The sequence below is a fragment of the Gavia stellata genome, unplaced genomic scaffold, assembly GCF_030936135.1.
Source record: "Gavia stellata isolate bGavSte3 unplaced genomic scaffold, bGavSte3.hap2 HAP2_SCAFFOLD_42, whole genome shotgun sequence".
In the NCBI taxonomy this organism is placed as follows: domain Eukaryota; kingdom Metazoa; phylum Chordata; class Aves; order Gaviiformes; family Gaviidae; genus Gavia; species Gavia stellata.
The window spans coordinates 75053-93323 of NW_026776913.1; the positions used below are offsets into that span (position 1 = coordinate 75053).

The 18271-nt window shown below is 61.5% G+C and overlaps 1 protein-coding gene across 1 annotated transcript; it reads left to right on the forward strand.

Moving 5' to 3' along the window:
* The first annotated feature begins 817 nt into the window (after positions 1 to 817).
* LOC104254036 (antigen WC1.1-like) lies at positions 818 to 16677 on the forward strand. The gene is made up of 15 exons (XM_059834888.1): positions 818 to 872; positions 1094 to 1414; positions 4034 to 4354; positions 6974 to 7294; positions 9914 to 10222; positions 10451 to 10765; positions 11543 to 11635; positions 11722 to 12036; positions 12394 to 12708; positions 13284 to 13646; positions 14371 to 14508; positions 15227 to 15322; positions 15747 to 15830; positions 16040 to 16192; positions 16421 to 16677. Exons 1-15 carry the CDS (start codon positions 818 to 820, stop codon positions 16675 to 16677), a joined length of 3456 nt encoding a protein of 1151 aa, XP_059690871.1.
* Positions 16678 to 18271: the final 1594 nt, after the last annotated feature.

The following is an 18271-nucleotide window of genomic DNA, read 5'->3' on the forward strand; positions in this document are numbered from 1 at the left end:
AGGGTCCCTGTCCTGGAAACACCACGGGGGACTTGCTTGGCACCCCACATCTTGGAGGACTGGCGTGAGATGGCTGGTCACACTGGGTAATTCCCCCTCACAGACATGAGCACCTCGACTGAATTGAAGGGACTTTTTAGAGTGGTGGGCCCTGGGCAAAGGAGCAGGGTGGCCACAAAGCCCTTTGCTGCCTGTCCCGAGGGCTCAGGGCTTGGTGGCTGCTTGACCCTGGCTGCTTCTTCCATCGCCAGAGTCCCAGGCTGGCACTAGGACGTCCCTGAGACTGTGACAGCCCTGCGGGGACATGACCCCGTGCAGGTTGTGCTGGCCACTGCCCAACCTCTCCTGCCTGCCCACATCTCCCTACACTGCCCCATGACACGAGGGACTTTGGCAGCACTTGCAGATCCTCATCTGTGCCGGCTGTTCCGTGAGAGTAGGCATGGGCCCAGGGGGGCATGTGAAACTCCTGCCCCTCTGTCTGGGTGTTGATCCGGGTTGTGCACACATCCAGGCAGAGCGTTGTGTCCCTGGCTGAGAACATTCCCCCTTGAGCAGGCATCAGAGGGGTCTGGACAGGCACCAGCCATGATTACAGCTGCAGCATTTCTGTGCTCTGTGACATCTCCTGCTTAAAAGGAACCTCCCAGCACCCTAGAGCACCCCTGGGAGTGCGTTGTATTTATGGCTGTATCAAGGTGATGGCCCTGCCTGGTCGCTAGCTCTGCAGGGACTGAGCAGGCTGCAGCAGTCATTATCATCTGGGCCAGTTCTTGTGGACCCAAACTGCGCACACCACTGCGGTGATGGGGGGACCATGCCGGGCAGTGAAGGGCACTTTGTGCAGCAGCAGATTGTCAGAGTGGAGCCTGGTGCTGCACCAGACACATAAACTCTAGTGCCCTGAGGGTGTAGAGAAGGGGTGCGGGGAGGGCGGGGCTGGATGTGTTTATGTCACCAACACTCCCGCACAGCTTCCTCTGGGATGTGCAATGGGTGATTTGGTCATGGCTTGCTTGAAGGTCACCAGAGATGTGGAAATGTAACTGCCAGAGGGCTCTGGGAACTCCCAGCTGCTTTGGTTTTTTTCCAGGATTTGTCCGGCTGGTGGAAGGGAAGAGCCGCTGCTCAGGACATGTGGAGATCCGTGATGGGGACCAGTGGAAAACCGTCTGTGATTCCCACTTTGGTCCCAAAGCTGCTGACGTGGTCTGCAGGGAGCTGCAGTGCGGCGTGGCCCTGCCTGTCACTGGAGGAGGTCACTTTGGAGAAGGGGTCGGTCCCATCTGGGATGGAGCGCTGCAGTGTGTGGGGAATGAATCCCTCCTGGCCTCCTGCCCCAGAGGGTCCCCCAGGGACCAGCCCTGCACCCACGTGAACAGCGCTATTGTCACCTGCACATGTAAGAATTCCGGTGGGGTGTTGAACACTGGGTTGAGCCCCAGCCTGGGGCGGGGGAGGCAGGTTGTGCTGTGGAGACAAGGGAACTGGGGTATCTGTTGCCACAGGCTGGCAGAGAGGTGACCTTCCTGGGGGATCCTCGACAAGGGCAGGGCTGGGCTGAGGCCTTGGGGACAAGGAGGGGGCATGGGTTGGGAGGGCTCCCTGGGATCACCGTGTTGCCCCACAGGGGGCACAGAAAGGTCTGAGGGTGGAGAATGGGTTGGGAGGTGCCCTAGGCAGGCTGTGGTCCAGGGGAGCTGGGGGCCCCGGGGAGAAGCAGCAGTGTGTGCCTGGGGGAGCCCTGGTGGGGACAGGTCTCTTCTCAGGGTGCTGGCTGGGGAGGTGCGGGTGCCCTGGGCTGGGGACAGGGGACAGCTGGCCATTGGGTGGGAGTGTCAAGGTCTGTGGGGCCACAAATGACGCAGTAGGGCTGGAGCTGGGCACCCCCAACCTTGCACAGCCCGTGGGGATAGAAGGAACCCCTGCACTGCCCTGGGAACAGCCTGGCGGGGAGTGGGCTCCCACCCTGGTACCTCTGACTCCGTCCGGGCAAGAGTTTCCCCAGACCCACAGTGCCGGGGCTCGGCACTGTCTTGACTGGTCCTGTGTCAGTGTTTGAAGGTGCTGCGGAGGTGAGGCTGGCGGATGGCGGCAAACACTGTGCCGGGAGAGTGGAGGTGAAACACAGGGGCCAGTGGGGGACCGTGTGTGGTGACGACTGGAGCATGGATGATGCTGCAGTGGTTTGTACGCAGCTGGACTGTGGGTCTGCTGTTGGAGCGCCTCAGTACGGACACTTTGGGCCAGGATCCGGCCCCATTTGGATGGATGATGTTGGCTGTAATGGCACTGAGTCTGCCCTGTCTGACTGCACACACGGAGGATGGGGTGAACATGACTGTGGTCACGGTGAGGATGCTGGAGTGACGTGTTCAGGTAAGGGAGAGCCTGTTCTCCACCTTGGGCGGTAGGACAGGGAAAGGGACCTGGTTGTGCCCTCAAGGAGCAACACATGGACGCTTGAGCAGGGTCCCATGATGTTGGTTGAACTGCTGAGCTGGGATTGTCATTGCTGATGTCCTCCATCCCTGGGGAAGGCCCAGTGGGAACCTGCCCCAGGGTGTCCATACCCTGCCTGGCCCCTGAAGTGGCTCAGATAAATCCCCCACCCAGCCCCGCAGTGTCTGTTGGTTCCCATCTTTCTCCTCCCTTTCACCCAGGGCCTGTCTGGCAGCACTGAGGGGAGGGCCAGGTCCCCCCATGCCAGAGGCACCAAGAGTGACTCACGCAGACACCCACAGCCGCAGGGAAGGGCGTGAGATGGATGGGGAATTTTGGGTTGTGCCCCCTGGCAGACAGGAGTCCCTTGGCCCAAGCAAAGGGATTGCTTGGAGAGGAAGACCACGGGGCTTGGGCAGACGAGTGGGGTGGCATGTGGCACTTCATTCCTCTCCCAGGGTCACCCCACAAGAGACTTCCCGTGAGGATACAGCCCTGACCAGGCAGTGCTGACCCGCTGCCCAGCCTCTCAGGTCTCTCCCAGTGCTGGGCTGCCTTGCACTTTTGGATGTGCCACCGTTTACTGGCTCTCCTCTGTGCCTGCCCTTGCACTGGGAGCTCGTGGAAGCCCAGGGTTGCTCTTCTGTCCACTCTCCTGCCCTCTTCCCGGCTGTTGGCCAGGGACATGCGCATCCAGCAGTGCACTCTGGCCATGGCTGAGGACCTCTTTCCCAGGAGGGTGCTGGAGCGGGGGGCTGGTACAGACACTGACCGCAGGTACAGCCTCACCATGCTTCTGCTCTGTGACTTACTCCATCTACCCGAAGCACCCCAACAGTTCAAGACCCCCTGGGGAATGGGGTGCATTTCTGGCAGCTCCAAGGGGTTCCTCACGTCTGGCCCTGAGCTCAGTGGGGCAGAGCAAGCTGCAGCAGCCAACAGCGCCTGGGCGCATTTCCCTGGACCCCAAGTGCTTCAGGTGCTGCAGTGCCCAGGGACCAGTGCCAGGCAGCCCCAGGCCTCTGGGGCAGCAGCAGTTTGTCTGAGCGGTGCCTGTGGCTATGGCTTTGGGAGAGAAGCAAGCCCACAAGTGCTGTGCTGATTTCTGAGGAGCAGCAGGGGGGCCCTGATGTGTTTGTGCCATCAGCACCCCCTGAGAACAGCAGGGGTGGTCGTGGGGCTTTTTGCCCGTGGCAACCAAAGGGCTGTGGGAAATCTCAGGGGTCTTTGGTTGGTCCAGAATCTGTCCAGCTGGTCTGAGGGGAGAGCCGCCTCTAAGGACATGTAGCGATGCATGAGGACGACCTCTGGATAACTGTCTGTGACTCACACTTTGGTCCCAAAGGCAGCAACATGGTTTGCAGGGTCTGCTGTGGGTCTGAGATAGGCACGTACCCTTGAGTGCTGTGATGGTGTAGTGAAGGGGCGCAAGGGTTCCTGGATGCCTTTGTGGCACCAACACTCCCCCACAGCTTCCTCTGGGATGTGCAATGGGTGATTTGGTCATGGCTTGCTTGAAGGTCACCAGAGATGTGGAAATGTAACTGCCAGAGGGCTCTGGGAACTCCCAGCTGCTTTGTGTTTTTTCCAGGATTTGTCCGGCTGGTGGAAGGGAAGAGCCGCTGCTCAGGACGTGTGGAGATCCGTGATGGGGACCAGTGGAAAACCGTCTGTGATTCCCACTTTGGTCCCAAAGCTGCTGACGTGGTCTGCAGGGAGCTGCAGTGCGGCGTGGCCCTGCCTGTCACTGGAGGAGGTCACTTTGGAGAAGGGGTCGGTCCCATCTGGGATGGAGCGCTGCAGTGTGTGGGGAATGAATCCCTCCTGGCCTCCTGCCCCAGAGGGTCCCCCAGGGACCAGCCCTGCACCCACGTGAACAGCGCTATTGTCACCTGCACATGTAAGAATTCCGGTGGGGTGTTGAACACTGGGTTGAGCCCCAGCCTGGGGCGGGGGAGGCAGGTTGTGCTGTGGAGACAAGGGAACTGGGGTATCTGTTGCCACAGGCTGGCAGAGAGGTGACCTTCCTGGGGGATCCTCGACAAGGGCAGGGCTGGGCTGAGGCCTTGGGGACAAGGAGGGGGCATGCGTTGGGAGGGCTCCCTGGGATCACCGTGTTGCCCCACAGGGGGCACAGAAAGGTCTGAGGGTGGAGGATGGGTTGGGAGGTGCCCTAGGCAGGCTGTGGTCCAGGGGAGCTGGGGGCCCCAGGGAGAAGCAGCAGTGTGTGCCTGGGGGAGCCCTGGTGGGGACAGGTCTCTTCTCAGGGTGCTGGCTGGGGAGGTGCGGGTGCCCTGGGCTGGGGACAGGGGACAGCTGGCCATTGGGTGGGAGTGTCAAGGTCTGTGGGGCCACAAATGACGCAGTAGGGCTGGAGCTGGGTACCCCCAACCTTGCACAGCCCGTGGGGATAGAAGGAACCCCTGCACTGCCCTGGGAACAGCCTGGCGGGGAGTGGGCTCCCACCCTGGTACCTCTGACTCCGTCCGGGCAAGAGTTTCCCCAGACCCACAGTGCCGGGGCTCGGCACTGTCTTGACTGGTCCTGTGTCAGTGTTTGAAGGTGCTGCGGAGGTGAGGCTGGCGGATGGCGGCAAACACTGTGCCGGGAGAGTGGAGGTGAAACACAGGGGCCAGTGGGGGACCGTGTGTGGTGACTATTGGGGCATGGATGATGCTGCAGTGGTTTGTAAGCAGCTGGACTGTGGGTCTGCTGTTGGAGCGCCTCAGTACGGACACTTTGGGCCAGGATCCGGCCCCATTTGGATGGATGATGTTGGCTGTAATGGCACTGAGTCTGCCCTGTCTGACTGCACACACGGAGGATGGGGTGAACATGACTGTGGTCACGGTGAGGATGCTGGAGTGACATGTTCAGGTAAGGGAGAGCCTGTTCTCCGCCTTGGGAGGTAGGACAGGGAAAGGGGCCTGGTTGTGCCCTCAGGGAGCAACACATGGACACTTGAGCAGGGTCCCATGATGCTGGTTGAACTGCTGAGCTGGGATTGTCATTGCTGATTTCCTCCATCCCTGGGGAAGGCCCAGTGGGAACCTGCCCCAGGGTGTCCATACCCTGCCTGGCCCCTGAAGTGGCTCAGATAAATCCCCCACCCAGCCCCGCAGTGTCTGTTGGTTCCCATCTTTCTCCTCCCTTTCACCCAGGGCCTGTCTGGCAGCACTGAGTGGAGGGCCAGGTCCCCCCATGCCAGAGGCACCAAGAGTGACTCACGCAGACACCCACAGCCGCAGGGAAGGGCGTGAGATGGATGGGGAATTTTGGGTTGTGCCCCCTGGCAGACAGGAGTCCCTTGGCCCAAGCAAAGGGATTGCTTGGAGAGGAAGACCACGGGGCTTGGGCAGACGAGTGGGGTGGCATGTGGCACTTCATTCCTCTCCCAGGGTCACCCCTCAAGAGACTGCCCGTGAGGATACAGCCCTGTCCAGGCAGTGCTGACCCGCTGCCCAGCCTCTCAGGTCTCTCCCAGTGCTGGGCTGCCTTGCACTTTTGGATGTGCCACCGTTTACTGGCTCTCCTCTGTGCCTGCCCTTGCACTGGGAGCTCGTGGAAGCCCAGGGTTGCTCTTCTGTCCACTCTCCTGCCCTCTTCCCGGCTGTTGGCCAGGGACATGCGCATCCAGCAGTGCACTCTGGCCATGGCTGAGGACCTCTTTCCCAGGAGGGTGCTGGAGCGGGGGGCTGGTACAGACACTGACCGCAGGTACAGCCTCACCATGCTTCTGCTCTGTGACATATTCTGTCTACCCGAAGCACCCCAACAGTTCAAGACCCCCTGGGGAATGGGGTGCATTTCTGGCAGCTCCAAGGGGTTCCTCACGTCTGGCCCTGAGCTCAGTGGGGCAGAGCAAGCTGCAGCAGCCAACAGCGCCTGGGCGCATTTCCCTGGACCCCAAGTGCTTCAGGTGCTGCAGTGCCCAGGGACCAGTGCCAGGCAGCCCCAGGCCTCTGGGGCAGCAGCAGTTTGTCTGAGCGGTGCCTGTGGCTATGGCTTTGGGAGAGAAGCAAGCCCACAAGTGCTGTGCTGATTTCTGAGGAGCAGCAGGGGGGCCCTGATGTGTTTGTGCCATCAGCACCCCCTGAGAACAGCAGGGGTGGTCGTGGGGCTTTTTGCCCGTGGCAACCAAAGGGCTGTGGGAAATCTCAGGGGTCTTTGGTTGGTCCAGAATCTGTCCAGCTGGTCTGAGGGGAGAGCCGCCTCTAAGGACATGTAGTGATCCATGAGGACGACCTTTAGAAAACTGTCTGTGACTTACACTTTGGTCCCAAAGGCAGCAACATGGTTTGCAGGGTCTGCTGTGGGTCTGAGATAGGCACGTACCCTTGAGTGCTGTGATGGTGTAGTGAAGGGGCGCAAGGGTTCCTGAATGCCTTTGTGGCACCAACACTCCCCCACAGCTTCCTCTGGGATGTGCAATGGGTGATTTGGTCATGGCTTGCTTGAAGGTCACCAGAGATGTGGAAATGTAACTGCCAGAGGGCTCTGGGAACTCCCAGCTGCTTTGGTTTTTTTCCAGGATTTGTCCGGCTGGTGGAAGGGAAGAGCCGCTGCTCAGGACGTGTGGAGATCCGTGATGGGGACCAGTGGAAAACCGTCTGTGATTCCCACTTTGGTCCCAAAGCTGCTGACGTGGTCTGCAGGGAGCTGCAGTGCGGCGTGGCCCTGCCTGTCACTGGAGGAGGTCACTTTGGAGAAGGGGTCGGTCCCATCTGGGATGGAGCGCTGCAGTGTGTGGGGAATGAATCCCTCCTGGCCTCCTGCCCCAGAGGGTCCCCCAGGGACCAGCCCTGCACCCACGTGAACAGCGCTATTGTCACCTGCACATGTAAGAATTCCGGTGGGGTGTTGAACACTGGGTTGAGCCCCAGCCTGGGGCGGGGGAGGCAGGTTGTGCTGTGGAGACAAGGGAACTGGGGTATCTGTTGCCACAGGCTGGCAGAGAGTTGACCTTCCTGGGGGATCCTCGACAAGGGCAGGGCTGGGCTGAGGCCTTGGGGACAAGGAGGGGGCATGCGTTGGGAGGGCTCCCTGGGATCACTGTGTTGCCCCACAGGGGGCACAGAAAGGTCTGAGGGTGGAGGATGGGTTGGGAGGTGCCCTAGGCAGGCTGTGGTCCAGGGGAGCTGGGGGCCCCGGGGAGAAGCAGCAGTGTGTGCCTGGGGGAGCCCTGGTGGGGACAGGTCTCTTCTCAGGGTGCTGGCTGGGGAGGTGCGGGTGCCCTGGGCTGGGGACAGGGGACAGCTGGCCATTGGGTGGGAGTGTCAAGGTCTGTGGGGCCACAAATGACGCAGTAGGGCTGGAGCTGGGCACCCCCAACCTTGCACAGCCCGTGGGGATAGAAGGAACCCCTGCACTGCCCTGGGAACAGCCTGGCGGGGAGTGGGCTCCCACCCTGGTACCTCTGACTCCGTCCGGGCAAGAGTTTCCCCAGACCCACAGTGCCGGGGCTCGGCACTGTCTTGACTGGTCCTGTGTCAGTGTTTGAAGGTGCTGCGGAGGTGAGGCTGGCGGATGGCGGCAAACACTGTGCCGGGAGAGTGGAGGTGAAACACAGGGGCCAGTGGGGGACCGTGTGTGGTGACTATTGGGGCATGGATGATGCTGCAGTGGTTTGTAAGCAGCTGGACTGTGGGTCTGCTGTTGGAGCGCCTCAGTACGGACACTTTGGGCCAGGATCCGGCCCCATTTGGATGGATGATGTTGGCTGTAATGGCACTGAGTCTGCCCTGTCTGACTGCACACACGGAGGATGGGGTGAACATGACTGTGGTCACGGTGAGGATGCTGGAGTGACATGTTCAGGTAAGGGAGAGCCTGTTCTCCGCCTTGGGAGGTAGGACAGGGAAAGGGGCCTGGTTGTGCCCTCAGGGAGCAACACATGGACACTTGAGCAGGGTCCCATGATGCTGGTTGAACTGCTGAGCTGGGATTGTCATTGCTGATTTCCTCCATCCCTGGGGAAGGCCCAGTGGGAACCTGCCCCAGGGTGTCCATACCCTGCCTGGCCCCTGAAGTGGCTCAGATAAATCCCCCACCCAGCCCCGCAGTGTCTGTTGGTTCCCATCTTTCTCCTCCCTTTCACCCAGGGCCTGTCTGGCAGCACTGAGTGGAGGGCCAGGTCCCCCCATGCCAGAGGCACCAAGAGTGACTCACGCAGACACCCACAGCCGCAGGGAAGGGCGTGAGATGGATGGGGAATTTTGGGTTGTGCCCCCTGGCAGACAGGAGTCCCTTGGCCCAAGCAAAGGGATTGCTTGGAGAGGAAGACCACGGGGCTTGGGCAGACGAGTGGGGTGGCATGTGGCACTTCATTCCTCTCCCAGGGTCACCCCTCAAGAGACTGCCCGTGAGGATACAGCCCTGTCCAGGCAGTGCTGACCCGCTGCCCAGCCTCTCAGGTCTCTCCCAGTGCTGGGCTGCCTTGCACTTTTGGATGTGCCACCGTTTACTGGCTCTCCTCTGTGCCTGCCCTTGCACTGGGAGCTCGTGGAAGCCCAGGGTTGCTCTTCTGTCCACTCTCCTGCCCTCTTCCCGGCTGTTGGCCAGGGACATGCGCATCCAGCAGTGCACTCTGGCCATGGCTGAGGACCTCTTTCCCAGGAGGGTGCTGGAGCGGGGGGCTGGTACAGACACTGACCGCAGGTACAGCCTCACCATGCTTCTGCTCTGTGACATATTCTGTCTACCCGAAGCACCCCAACAGTTCAAGACCCCCTGGGGAATGGGGTGCATTTCTGGCAGCTCCAAGGGGTTCCTCACGTCTGGCCCTGAGCTCAGTGGGGCAGAGCAAGCTGCAGCAGCCAACAGCGCCTGGGCGCATTTCCCTGGACCCCAAGTGCTTCAGGTGCTGCAGTGCCCAGGGACCAGTGCCAGGCAGCCCCAGGCCTCTGGGGCAGCAGCAGTTTGTCTGAGCGGTGCCTGTGGCTATGGCTTTGGGAGAGAAGCAAGCCCACAAGTGCTGTGCTGATTTCTGAGGAGCAGCAGGGGGGCCCTGATGTGTTTGTGCCATCAGCACCCCCTGAGAACAGCAGGGGTGGTCGTGGGGCTTTTTGCCCGTGGCAACCAAAGGGCTGTGGGAAATCTCAGGGGTCTTTGGTTGGTCCAGAATCTGTCCAGCTGGTCTGAGGGGAGAGCCGCCTCTAAGGACATGTAGCGATGCATGAGGACGACCTCTGGATAACTGTCTGTGACTCACACTTTGGTCCCAAAGGCAGCAACATGGTTTGCAGGGTCTGCTGTGGGTCTGAGATAGGCACGTACCCTTGAGTGCTGTGATGGTGTAGTGAAGGGGCGCAAGGGTTCCTGGATGCCTTTGTGGCACCAACACTCCCCCACAGCTTCCTCTGGGATGTGCAATGGGTGATTTGGTCATGGCTTGCTTGAAGGTCACCAGAGATGTGGAAATGTAACTGCCAGAGGGCTCTGGGAACTCCCAGCTGCTTTGTGTTTTTTCCAGGATTTGTCCGGCTGGTGGAAGGGAAGAGCCACTGCTCAGGACGTGTGGAGATCCGTGATGGGGACCAGTGGAAAACCGTCTGTGATTCCCACTTTGGTCCCAAAGCTGCTGACGTGGTCTGCAGGGAGCTGCAGTGTGGTGTGGCCCTGCCTGTCACTGGAGGAGGTCACTTTGGAGAAGGGGTCGGTCCCATCTGGGATGGAGCGCTGCAGTGTGTGGGGAATGAATCCCTCCTGGCCTCCTGCCCCAGAGGGTCCCCCAGGGACCAGCCCTGCACCCACGTGAACAGCGCTATTGTCACCTGCACACGTAAGGACTCGGGGTGGGGTGTTGAACACTGGGGCTGTGCCCGGGGTTGGGGAACAGAACAAGGACCGTGCTGGGCCGGGTGTGAGGGCAGGAGGGATGAGGGGATTGTCTGCAGCATGAAAATAGTGCAGAAGGAGAAGAAAGGCATGCTGTTCCTCTGGCCTCCCCGCCAGCTACTGGGGGTACAAGAGCACCAATCCGCCCTCTCTCCTCCTCCTCTGTCCCCAGAGTACACAGGGTTCAGGCTGGTGAACGGCAGCACGGCATGTGCAGGGAGGGTGGAGGTCCAGGTGCTGGGGACCTGGGGGACCCTCTGTGCCTCCCACTGGGATCTGTCGGATGCCCACGTTCTCTGTCATCAACTCAACTGTGGGTTTGCCGAGTCCATTCCTGGAGGAGAGTATTTTGGGAGAGAGACTGGCCCTGTCTGGAGAGACTCATTCCACTGTGACGGGACTGAAGCCCACCTGGGTCAGTGCCCAGTGATCACCCTGGGGGCCTCACCATGCTCCCGCGGGAGCAACGCTGCTGTTATTTGCTCAGGTGAGTGCCGGAAAAATGCTGCCTTAACTTCATTCGCCCTTTGTGTGCATCATGGCCACCCAAAGTAGGGGTCGCAAGGCAGTACCAGGCTGAATTTCTCCCTGGAGAAACCCAGGAGCCAACGGGAGGGCTTTGCCTGCTTAGTCTGACCACTCTGCTGCGGGAGAGCTGAGGACTGAAGCATCAGGGCAGTGGCTTAGGCCCTGGTGCCGCTGCCAGGCCTGGGCTCCTCTGTTCCTATACTTTGGGATGAGCCCAGGACAGGGCTGCAGGGCACTGCCTCAGCCCTCTGGCTGCAGACAGCTGCATCCCATCCCCACAGAGGGCCCTGCAGAGCCTCATCCCACCACCCAGGCAGGAGCCCCCAGCAGCAGCAGACCTGGGTGTGAGCTGTAGAACAGGCCAAAGCTTTGCCCTCTCTTCTCGCCAACACAAGGCTCAATCTTGTCCTGTTTGGTCGGAAAATCCCCTCTTGCCCTGCTCCCTGAAGGGTACCATGCTCCCCGGTGCCGCCAATGGCTGTGGTATCTCTGCTCTCCCTAGGCTCAGCCAGCTTTGCATCCCTGCGGCTGGTGGGTGGAGGGAGCCGGTGCGATGGGCGAGTGGAGATCTTCCAGCATGGGACGTGGGGCAGAGTCCTGGATGACCAGTGGGATGTGCAGGAGGCCAGCGTGGTGTGCCGGCAGCTGCGGTGCGGAGAGGCAGGGAGAGCTTACAACCCCCCAAAGCCGGAGCGAGGGACGGGCCCTGTGGGGCTGCGAGGGGTCAGGTGCACAGGGCACGAGGCCAACCTGACCCTCTGCAACACCTCCCTGCCTGAGAGTGCACTGGCGGCAGGGGTTGCGGAGGACGTGGGAGTCATTTGCTGGGGTGAGCGGCGTTGCACGGGCCCCCCAGGTGACAGGGTGGGTGGGCAGCCGGCCCCTGAGAGCAACAGGGGTTTCTACCCACTACAGGGAGCCGGCGGGTCCGGCTGGTGAACGGGGCTGGGCGCTGCGCCGGGAGAGTGGAGATCTACTACCAGGGCAGCTGGGGGACTGTCTGCGATGATGGCTGGGACACGTCTGATGCTGCCGTCGTTTGCCACCAGCTGGGCTGCGGAGGGGCAGTGGAGGTGGCTGGCTCTGCTCAGTTTGGGGAAGGCTCCGGGCAGATCTGGCTGGATGGTGTGAACTGCTCCGGGGCCGAAGCTGCTCTCTGGGACTGCCCTGCCAGGCCCTGGGGGCAGCACGACTGCGGGCACAAAGAGGATGCGGGAGTCGTCTGTTCAGGTCTGTGCTGGGAGCTGTGGTGGGAGCCTGGTTCCTGGGGAGGCCAGGACACACGGAGGGCCGGGCATGGCCAAGGCTCTCCCTGGCTGCCTCTGAGCTCCTGCCCAAGCCCGTCCTGTGGACACCCATGCATGGGCACCCTCAGTCCCACCGGGGGTCCCTGGGGAGCTCAGCTGTCCCCAAGGGTTAGCGGGAAGGGCAGGGGTGTCTGTCCATCAGGGACTTCTCTCTGCCCCTGGGTGCAAGGCGGGTGTGCTGGCCCTGCCCCTGCCCGTCTGAGTGCCTGGCGGGTGCAGAGGTGTCCTGGCTCCCACAGCCCCAGACCAGCCTGTTCCCCCTTGGTGCCTTTCCTCCCAGAGTTCGTGGCCCTGAGGCTGGAGAACAGCGACGGCTGCTCTGGGCGCCTGCAGGTTTTCTACAACGGGACATGGGGGAGCATTTGCTCCAACTCGATGACTCTCGACACGGTGTCGCTGGCATGCAAGGAGCTGGGCTGCGGAGACAGAGGATCCCAGGAAACAGGCCTGCCCTATGGTAGGGTGTCTGGCCCCGCGTGGCTGGATAAGGTGCAGTGTGGGGAGAAAACCAGCTCCTTCTGGCAGTGTCCCTCGGCTCCCTGGGACCCACAGTCATGCGAAGACCTGCGAGACGAGGTCCACATCATCTGCAACGGTAACTCTGAGCCGTTTGGGCACCCGTGTCACCCCAGATCCTGCTACCCGCTGGGCATAGTCAAACACAGAGAAAGGGCTTGGAGGGGCTTTTCTTTTCCATGTCAGACCCTTGTGTTGCCAGTGGCACAAGCATGACCGCAGCCACACATGTCCAGCAGCAGTTGCCACCCAGGTTGCCAGCAGTGCCCAGGGGAGGCAGAGGTATCTCTAGGTGAGGTCTCAGAACAGACTAGACAGGATTCAGAGGTGCCTTCCCTCCATGGACACCCTCCTGCTGCTCTGCAAACCAGGGACCTTTTGGGGCTGAGCAATCTGGGTCCCCCCACAGTCCAACGCGTGTCCCCTGAATGACCGGTGTTCAGTTGCTGCCGTGATCATGATGGCAAAGGGAGGCACAAGCAGAGCTCAGCCCTGCTCTGTTCTGCACGATCCCCCAAACAAACCCCTTCACCACAGTGTTTCCTTCTTCAGGGGGACGCCCAGAAATGCCCCAGAGCCCGTTGGCCCCGTGCCCCAACTCCACGAGCTGCACAGGTAGGGAGCTGCTCCCTGTGTACCCTTCTTGTCTGGCAGGGCTCTGCCAGCTGTCTCAGTGCCATGGGAGGTCTTTGCCTTCTCCAGACAGGGAGAAGATTCGTGCAGTGGGAGGCGAGGACGGGTGCTCAGGCAGAGTGGAGGTCTGGCACCGTGGCTCTTGGGGGACGGTGTGCGATGACTCCTGGGACATGCGGGATGCTGAAGTGGCGTGCAGGCAGCTGGGCTGTGGCCCCGCAGTGTCTGCCCTGCATGAGGCTGCGTTTGGGATGGGGATGGGCCCCATCTGGCTGGAGCAGGTGGAGTGCCAGGGGACAGAGCTGTCCTTACAGGACTGCTGGGCCCGGCCCGGGGACAGCGGTGTTTGCCGGCATAAGGAAGATGCTGCCGTGCGCTGCTCAGGTGAGTGGCAGGACTGGGACCCCTTGCTTGGGTATTGGCAGGGAGCTGGGGAAGGCCTTTTGTCCACTTGGTCCTGGCATGGCCCCTGACCTCCCAAGAGCAAGAACGTTCCTGCAGAGTGCAGGAGCCTGGTGCCAGGTGGGGAGCAGTCTTGGTGGAACTGGACATCCTCTGGCCACTGCCCGTGGGGCCCTGCAGCCCCAGGGCTATCCCCTGGGCTGGCTGTGCCATCCTGCCTGCTGCCCACAGCAGAAGCCCTGGGCCCAGTCCCAGCCTCCCTCTCTAGCACTACAGGAGGGGCAATTTGGGTGGGATGTGTCAAGGACACCTACAGACACATACACGGTGTGCTGAGGAGGAGGCACACCCGCCCTCTCAGCCCAGCTCTCCTTTTCCTCCTCTGCAGCTATAGCCAGGACAGCAGCATCCCCACCCCGAGCAGGTAACTTGTCCTCCCCCCAGGGCTGGGTATCCCCCCAGACTGTGACCCACAGCTGGATGGAAGGGGCTCCTTGCTAGGGTGTGAAACTCCCAGGAGGAGGCACTGGGTGGGTGGTGGAGGGTTAGGGAGGGTTGTAATTTACTCAGCAGGGTGGAAGCTTCCCCGTCACTCACCCCTGGGGCCCTCCACCCCCTGCTGCCTTGTGTGCTGGGGGTCAGGACTGGTGCTGCCTCCACCTCTCCCGGGCCTGCTGCTGCCCCTTCCATGTTCTTGCCCATGCAGATCCCACCCGAGGCCGTCTGACCAGCAGTGGGAGAGTCTCAGTGCCCGTCATCATCTGCATCATCCTGGGGGCCCTTCTCTGCCTGCTCCTGGCCCTCCTGGCTGGGCAAGTGCTAAGCGCCAGGGCTGGGCGCAGAGGTGGGTTCTTCCACAGCTGTCCCAGGGGAGATGCCTCCTGGAAGGGCTCTGGGGTGCTGCGGTGTGTCAGCAAGGGGCACGAGCAGAGCTGGGGGGATGAGACTGTGTACTGCCACCTGTCCCATGCACGGCCCCATTGAGTGCCTGGCTGTGGGGCACCAGCAGCAAGGGGTGGAGAGAGCCCAGAGGCGGGGGGAGCTAGCGATAGAGCGAGGAGAGAAATGGCAGAGTGGGGATGGCCAAGGCTGGCAGTGCTCTAGGTAGCGCTGGAGGGGGCTCTGGGGCAAGGGAGATGACAGGAGGAGTGCAAGGCAGCATGGTCCATCTCCACGGTGTCAGGCCCCCGGGCTGTCCCTCTGCCCAGCCCTTCCCACCCCAAGGCAGGGCAGGGGCTCTGCTGTGGACCCATGGGGCAGATAAGGGGCAGCTCCAGGTGGAGAGGAAACATGGGAGCTGCTGTGGGGTCAGGCAAGGGGGCATGACCCAGGGGCCAGAGGGGCATGAGCGCTGTCTCCAAAGGGGTGATGCGAGGATGACACTGCACCAGATAGATAACCTCCACAGTGATGTTGCCCTCAATGGGGATGTGGCAGCTGTGCCTGGGCAACACAGTGGGGCTGTGCTGTAGGACCAGTCCCAAGGAACAGGTCTGCAGGAGAACAGTGGGGTCCCATTGCCCCTCTGCCTTTCCCTGTGCCAGCCCTGCCTGTGTCCCCAGGCTCCTGGAGAGCTCAGGAACCATTCCCCGAGGCCGTGTATGAGGAGGCTGGTTACAGCCCAGCGTGGGAGAAGCAGGCGAGGTTTGGTCGCTCAGGTGGGTGTGGGTCGTCCCTGGAGGCGCATCTGCAGGACCCTTTTCCCTGGCCATAACCCAGGGCTGATCCCCGTAAGGCCCCCAGCCCATTCAGCGCTGGGGCCGTGTGGTCTGTGGGGAGAGCATGCAGGTCCTGGGCCCGGGAGAGGAGCTTCCTCCCAACCAGCTTTGCCCATCCCAGCTGGACAGCCCCTCTCTGCCTGCCCCTGCACCCCATGGGACAGCCGAGGAGTGAGGGAAGGGGCTGTCCTAGGGCAGCTCTGGGAGCACCTTTGAGACAGGGTTTGTCCCAGGGGAGCAGGGTGAATTCCCATCCCTCTTCCCTATTCAGCCCCAGCTCTGTGGGTCCCCCTTCCCCAGCAGTGCTGACCATGAGCCAGGTCAGTGGGGCTTGCTCCATAACACCCGCTGTGCATCCCTCCAGGCTCCTATTCAGAGGAGTCCCTGACCCAGTTGCAGCCCTACCCTGGCGTGAGCGAGGAGGAGGATGGTCTGGGATCAGCACCAGGTAACGGGGGCAGGAAGGGGTTGATCTCCCTGCAGACTTGTGATGGACAAAGGTGTCACTGAGTGTCACTGTCAGAGATGGGCAGTACCTGGGGGTCTCCCGTGGTGCTGCCAACACCAGTGTCTCAGCCCTGTGTCCCAGAACATCCTCCCGCCCTCTGCTCTGCAGGACGTACCTTCTCACTGTCACCAGCTCCCCTCTGCTTTCAGATGTTCTTGTCCTGCCCGGAGGTGAGCCAGCGGATGGCTATGATGATGCCAGGGAGGTTTCTGACCCAGAGGAGGATGCTGCCCCTGGGCAGGGAGCTTGGGAACTGCCCAGGGTGCCAGAGGAGGGAGCAGGGACCAGGGATGCAGCCAGAGGTGAGAGGGAAATTCAGTGTTGCTGGTTCCGGGGGTGTCATCCCTGGTGCCACCCAAGCCGCTGCCATACTGAGACCCCAGCCTCATGGGAAGAGGGAACCTGACCCAGGAGTTTCCCTTGGAGGGACTGGGGGTGGGAGAAGGAGCTGAATGTGATGAGGAACAGGGAGGGAAGTGATGTACAGAACCCATGGGGCGAACTGCAACGTCCTGCTTCGCTGCTTGCAGGGGGCAGCCTGCACTCCCAGAGAAGTGCCGGGGTCCCTGGAGCTGAAGGAGTCACCTCGTCCCTGTCCCTGGGGAGTACGGGCTATGATGATGCTGAAGAGGTGTCTCTGGCACATCCCTGTGAGGACACAAAGGCTGTGACACTGGAGCTCAGTGCACAACAGTGCCTGAGCCCCAGGCCAGGAGAGCCCAACCCTGCTGTGCCGCTGGGTGCAGCCAGGAGGGAGGAGAGGTCTGTGCAGCTGGGAGAGCTGTGAGCTCCAGGGCACCATCTCCCTTGACCCATGCGCAGCAGAAACAGTCCAGAGTTTCCTCTATTTTTCTTCGCATTCTTATGCTGTACATCATATTTGTTCTTATTAAAAGTCTCGGGGGACTTTGACCCTGAGCTGCTGCTTGCCTGCCCAGGTGTCGCGGTGTCTCCCTGAGGCTGGTCTAGGGGAGCAGAGCACAAAGACATGGTGGTGGGGAAGGGGTGTATCTCAGGGACAGCAGGCTTGGGGTGAGGTTGTGGGGCTGCGATAGCCCATGGTTCCTGGGGGATAATCGTATTGACAGAGACACTTCCATCCTGCTGGCCACGGGCAGTTTCTAGTCAAAATGTCTCTCTGATAGGTCCCATGATGCGACCCCAGTGGGAGCACCCACTTCCTCACCCCGGGGTTTCCCAGCTGCTCCTTGCCCCAGGCCCTACCTTCTGGTCCCACAGTGCAGAGGCCATGACAGAGCTGCCATGCCAGGGTAAGCCCTGGGCTGTGGCCCCACACAAGTGAGCCCTAAGGCAGCTGCAGTGCCCTGAACACCCCAGCCCACCCCAGGGGGATCATGGCCACAGATTACCTCCCACAATGGTTCGGAGGCAGTTCTGCTCCCCACTGCCCCAGCACAGGGTGCAGAGCCAGTGTCTGGGACACATGGGACTGGAATTCCCTCTCCTCATGCTCTGCCAGGACCCAAGTCTCCAGGGGCTGTTCCTGCTGCCCAGGCACTTGCAGACCCCAAGCACTCTTGTCACAGCCGCAGAGCTGCCTTCTTCCTGAGCAGGGGCTGTAAGGCTCCATGGCAGCCCTATGACCCCTCCTCCTGCTCCCCCTCCAGCCCCCACCCCTGTCCTCCTCTGCCTCACCAGTGGTGCCAGTCTGGGTTTGTGTCGGGGCAGTACTTGTGTGCAGGTACAGGAGGGGTGGGAGCAGGGGAATGGGGGCATCTTTCTTTCAGCGCTGTTGGAGGGCCAGGGGGATGGAGAAAGGATCCCCACGAGACGTGTGCTGCAGCCAAAAGCCATGTCCCAGCCCCTGGCCTGGAGAAGGGCCCGTCCAGGAGGATGCTCATGTGGGCACATTTCCATGGCAGAGGAGATTTTTGTGTCCCTCCCCTAAAGCAGGTACTGCTGGGAGCTGAGCCAGGGTCCATCTCTGCTCAGGCTTTTACCTGCCCCAGTGCCCACGGCAGAGAAACCTCTTATGCAGAAGCCAGGCAGGGAGAAGGATTTGGCACCTGGGCAGGAACTGGTGCCCAAACTGCCCTCCCTGCTCCCACTGGTGGATCTCCACACCCCTCCAGCTCTTCCCCAATGGACTCCTCTGCTGCGGGCTGGAAGGTGCGTTGGCTGTCTGTGGCAGGGCTCCCTGTGGGGAGCAGCTGCAGCTCAGTAGCACTGCAAAGAGCAGGATCTGGCCCTAGAGGAGAAGAGAGGCAGCAGCTGTTGCCAGCATCCTCTTCTACGGCAGCGTTGCCCCATTCCCTGCTGGGAGCTCCTCTACACCTGGGGTGACCCTTGGGGGGACCTGGGGGAGCCCAGGCTCACACATCCCTCTGCCCCACACCCTGGAGCCTTCCTGCTGGCAGCCC

Excerpts from the sequence above, each read along its gene's own strand:
- LOC104254036 (XM_059834888.1), top strand. The coding sequence starts at position 818 with ATGCCGGGCAGTGAAGGGCACTTTGTGCAGCAGCAGATTGTCAGAGTG. Across the intron at positions 873-1,093 it reads GATTGTCAGAGTGGAGCCTG|GATTTGTCCGGCTGGTGGAA; the intron begins GTGCTGCACCAG and ends GTTTTTTTCCAG. Across the intron at positions 16,193-16,420 it reads GACCAGGGATGCAGCCAGAG|GGGGCAGCCTGCACTCCCAG; the intron begins GTGAGAGGGAAA and ends CGCTGCTTGCAG.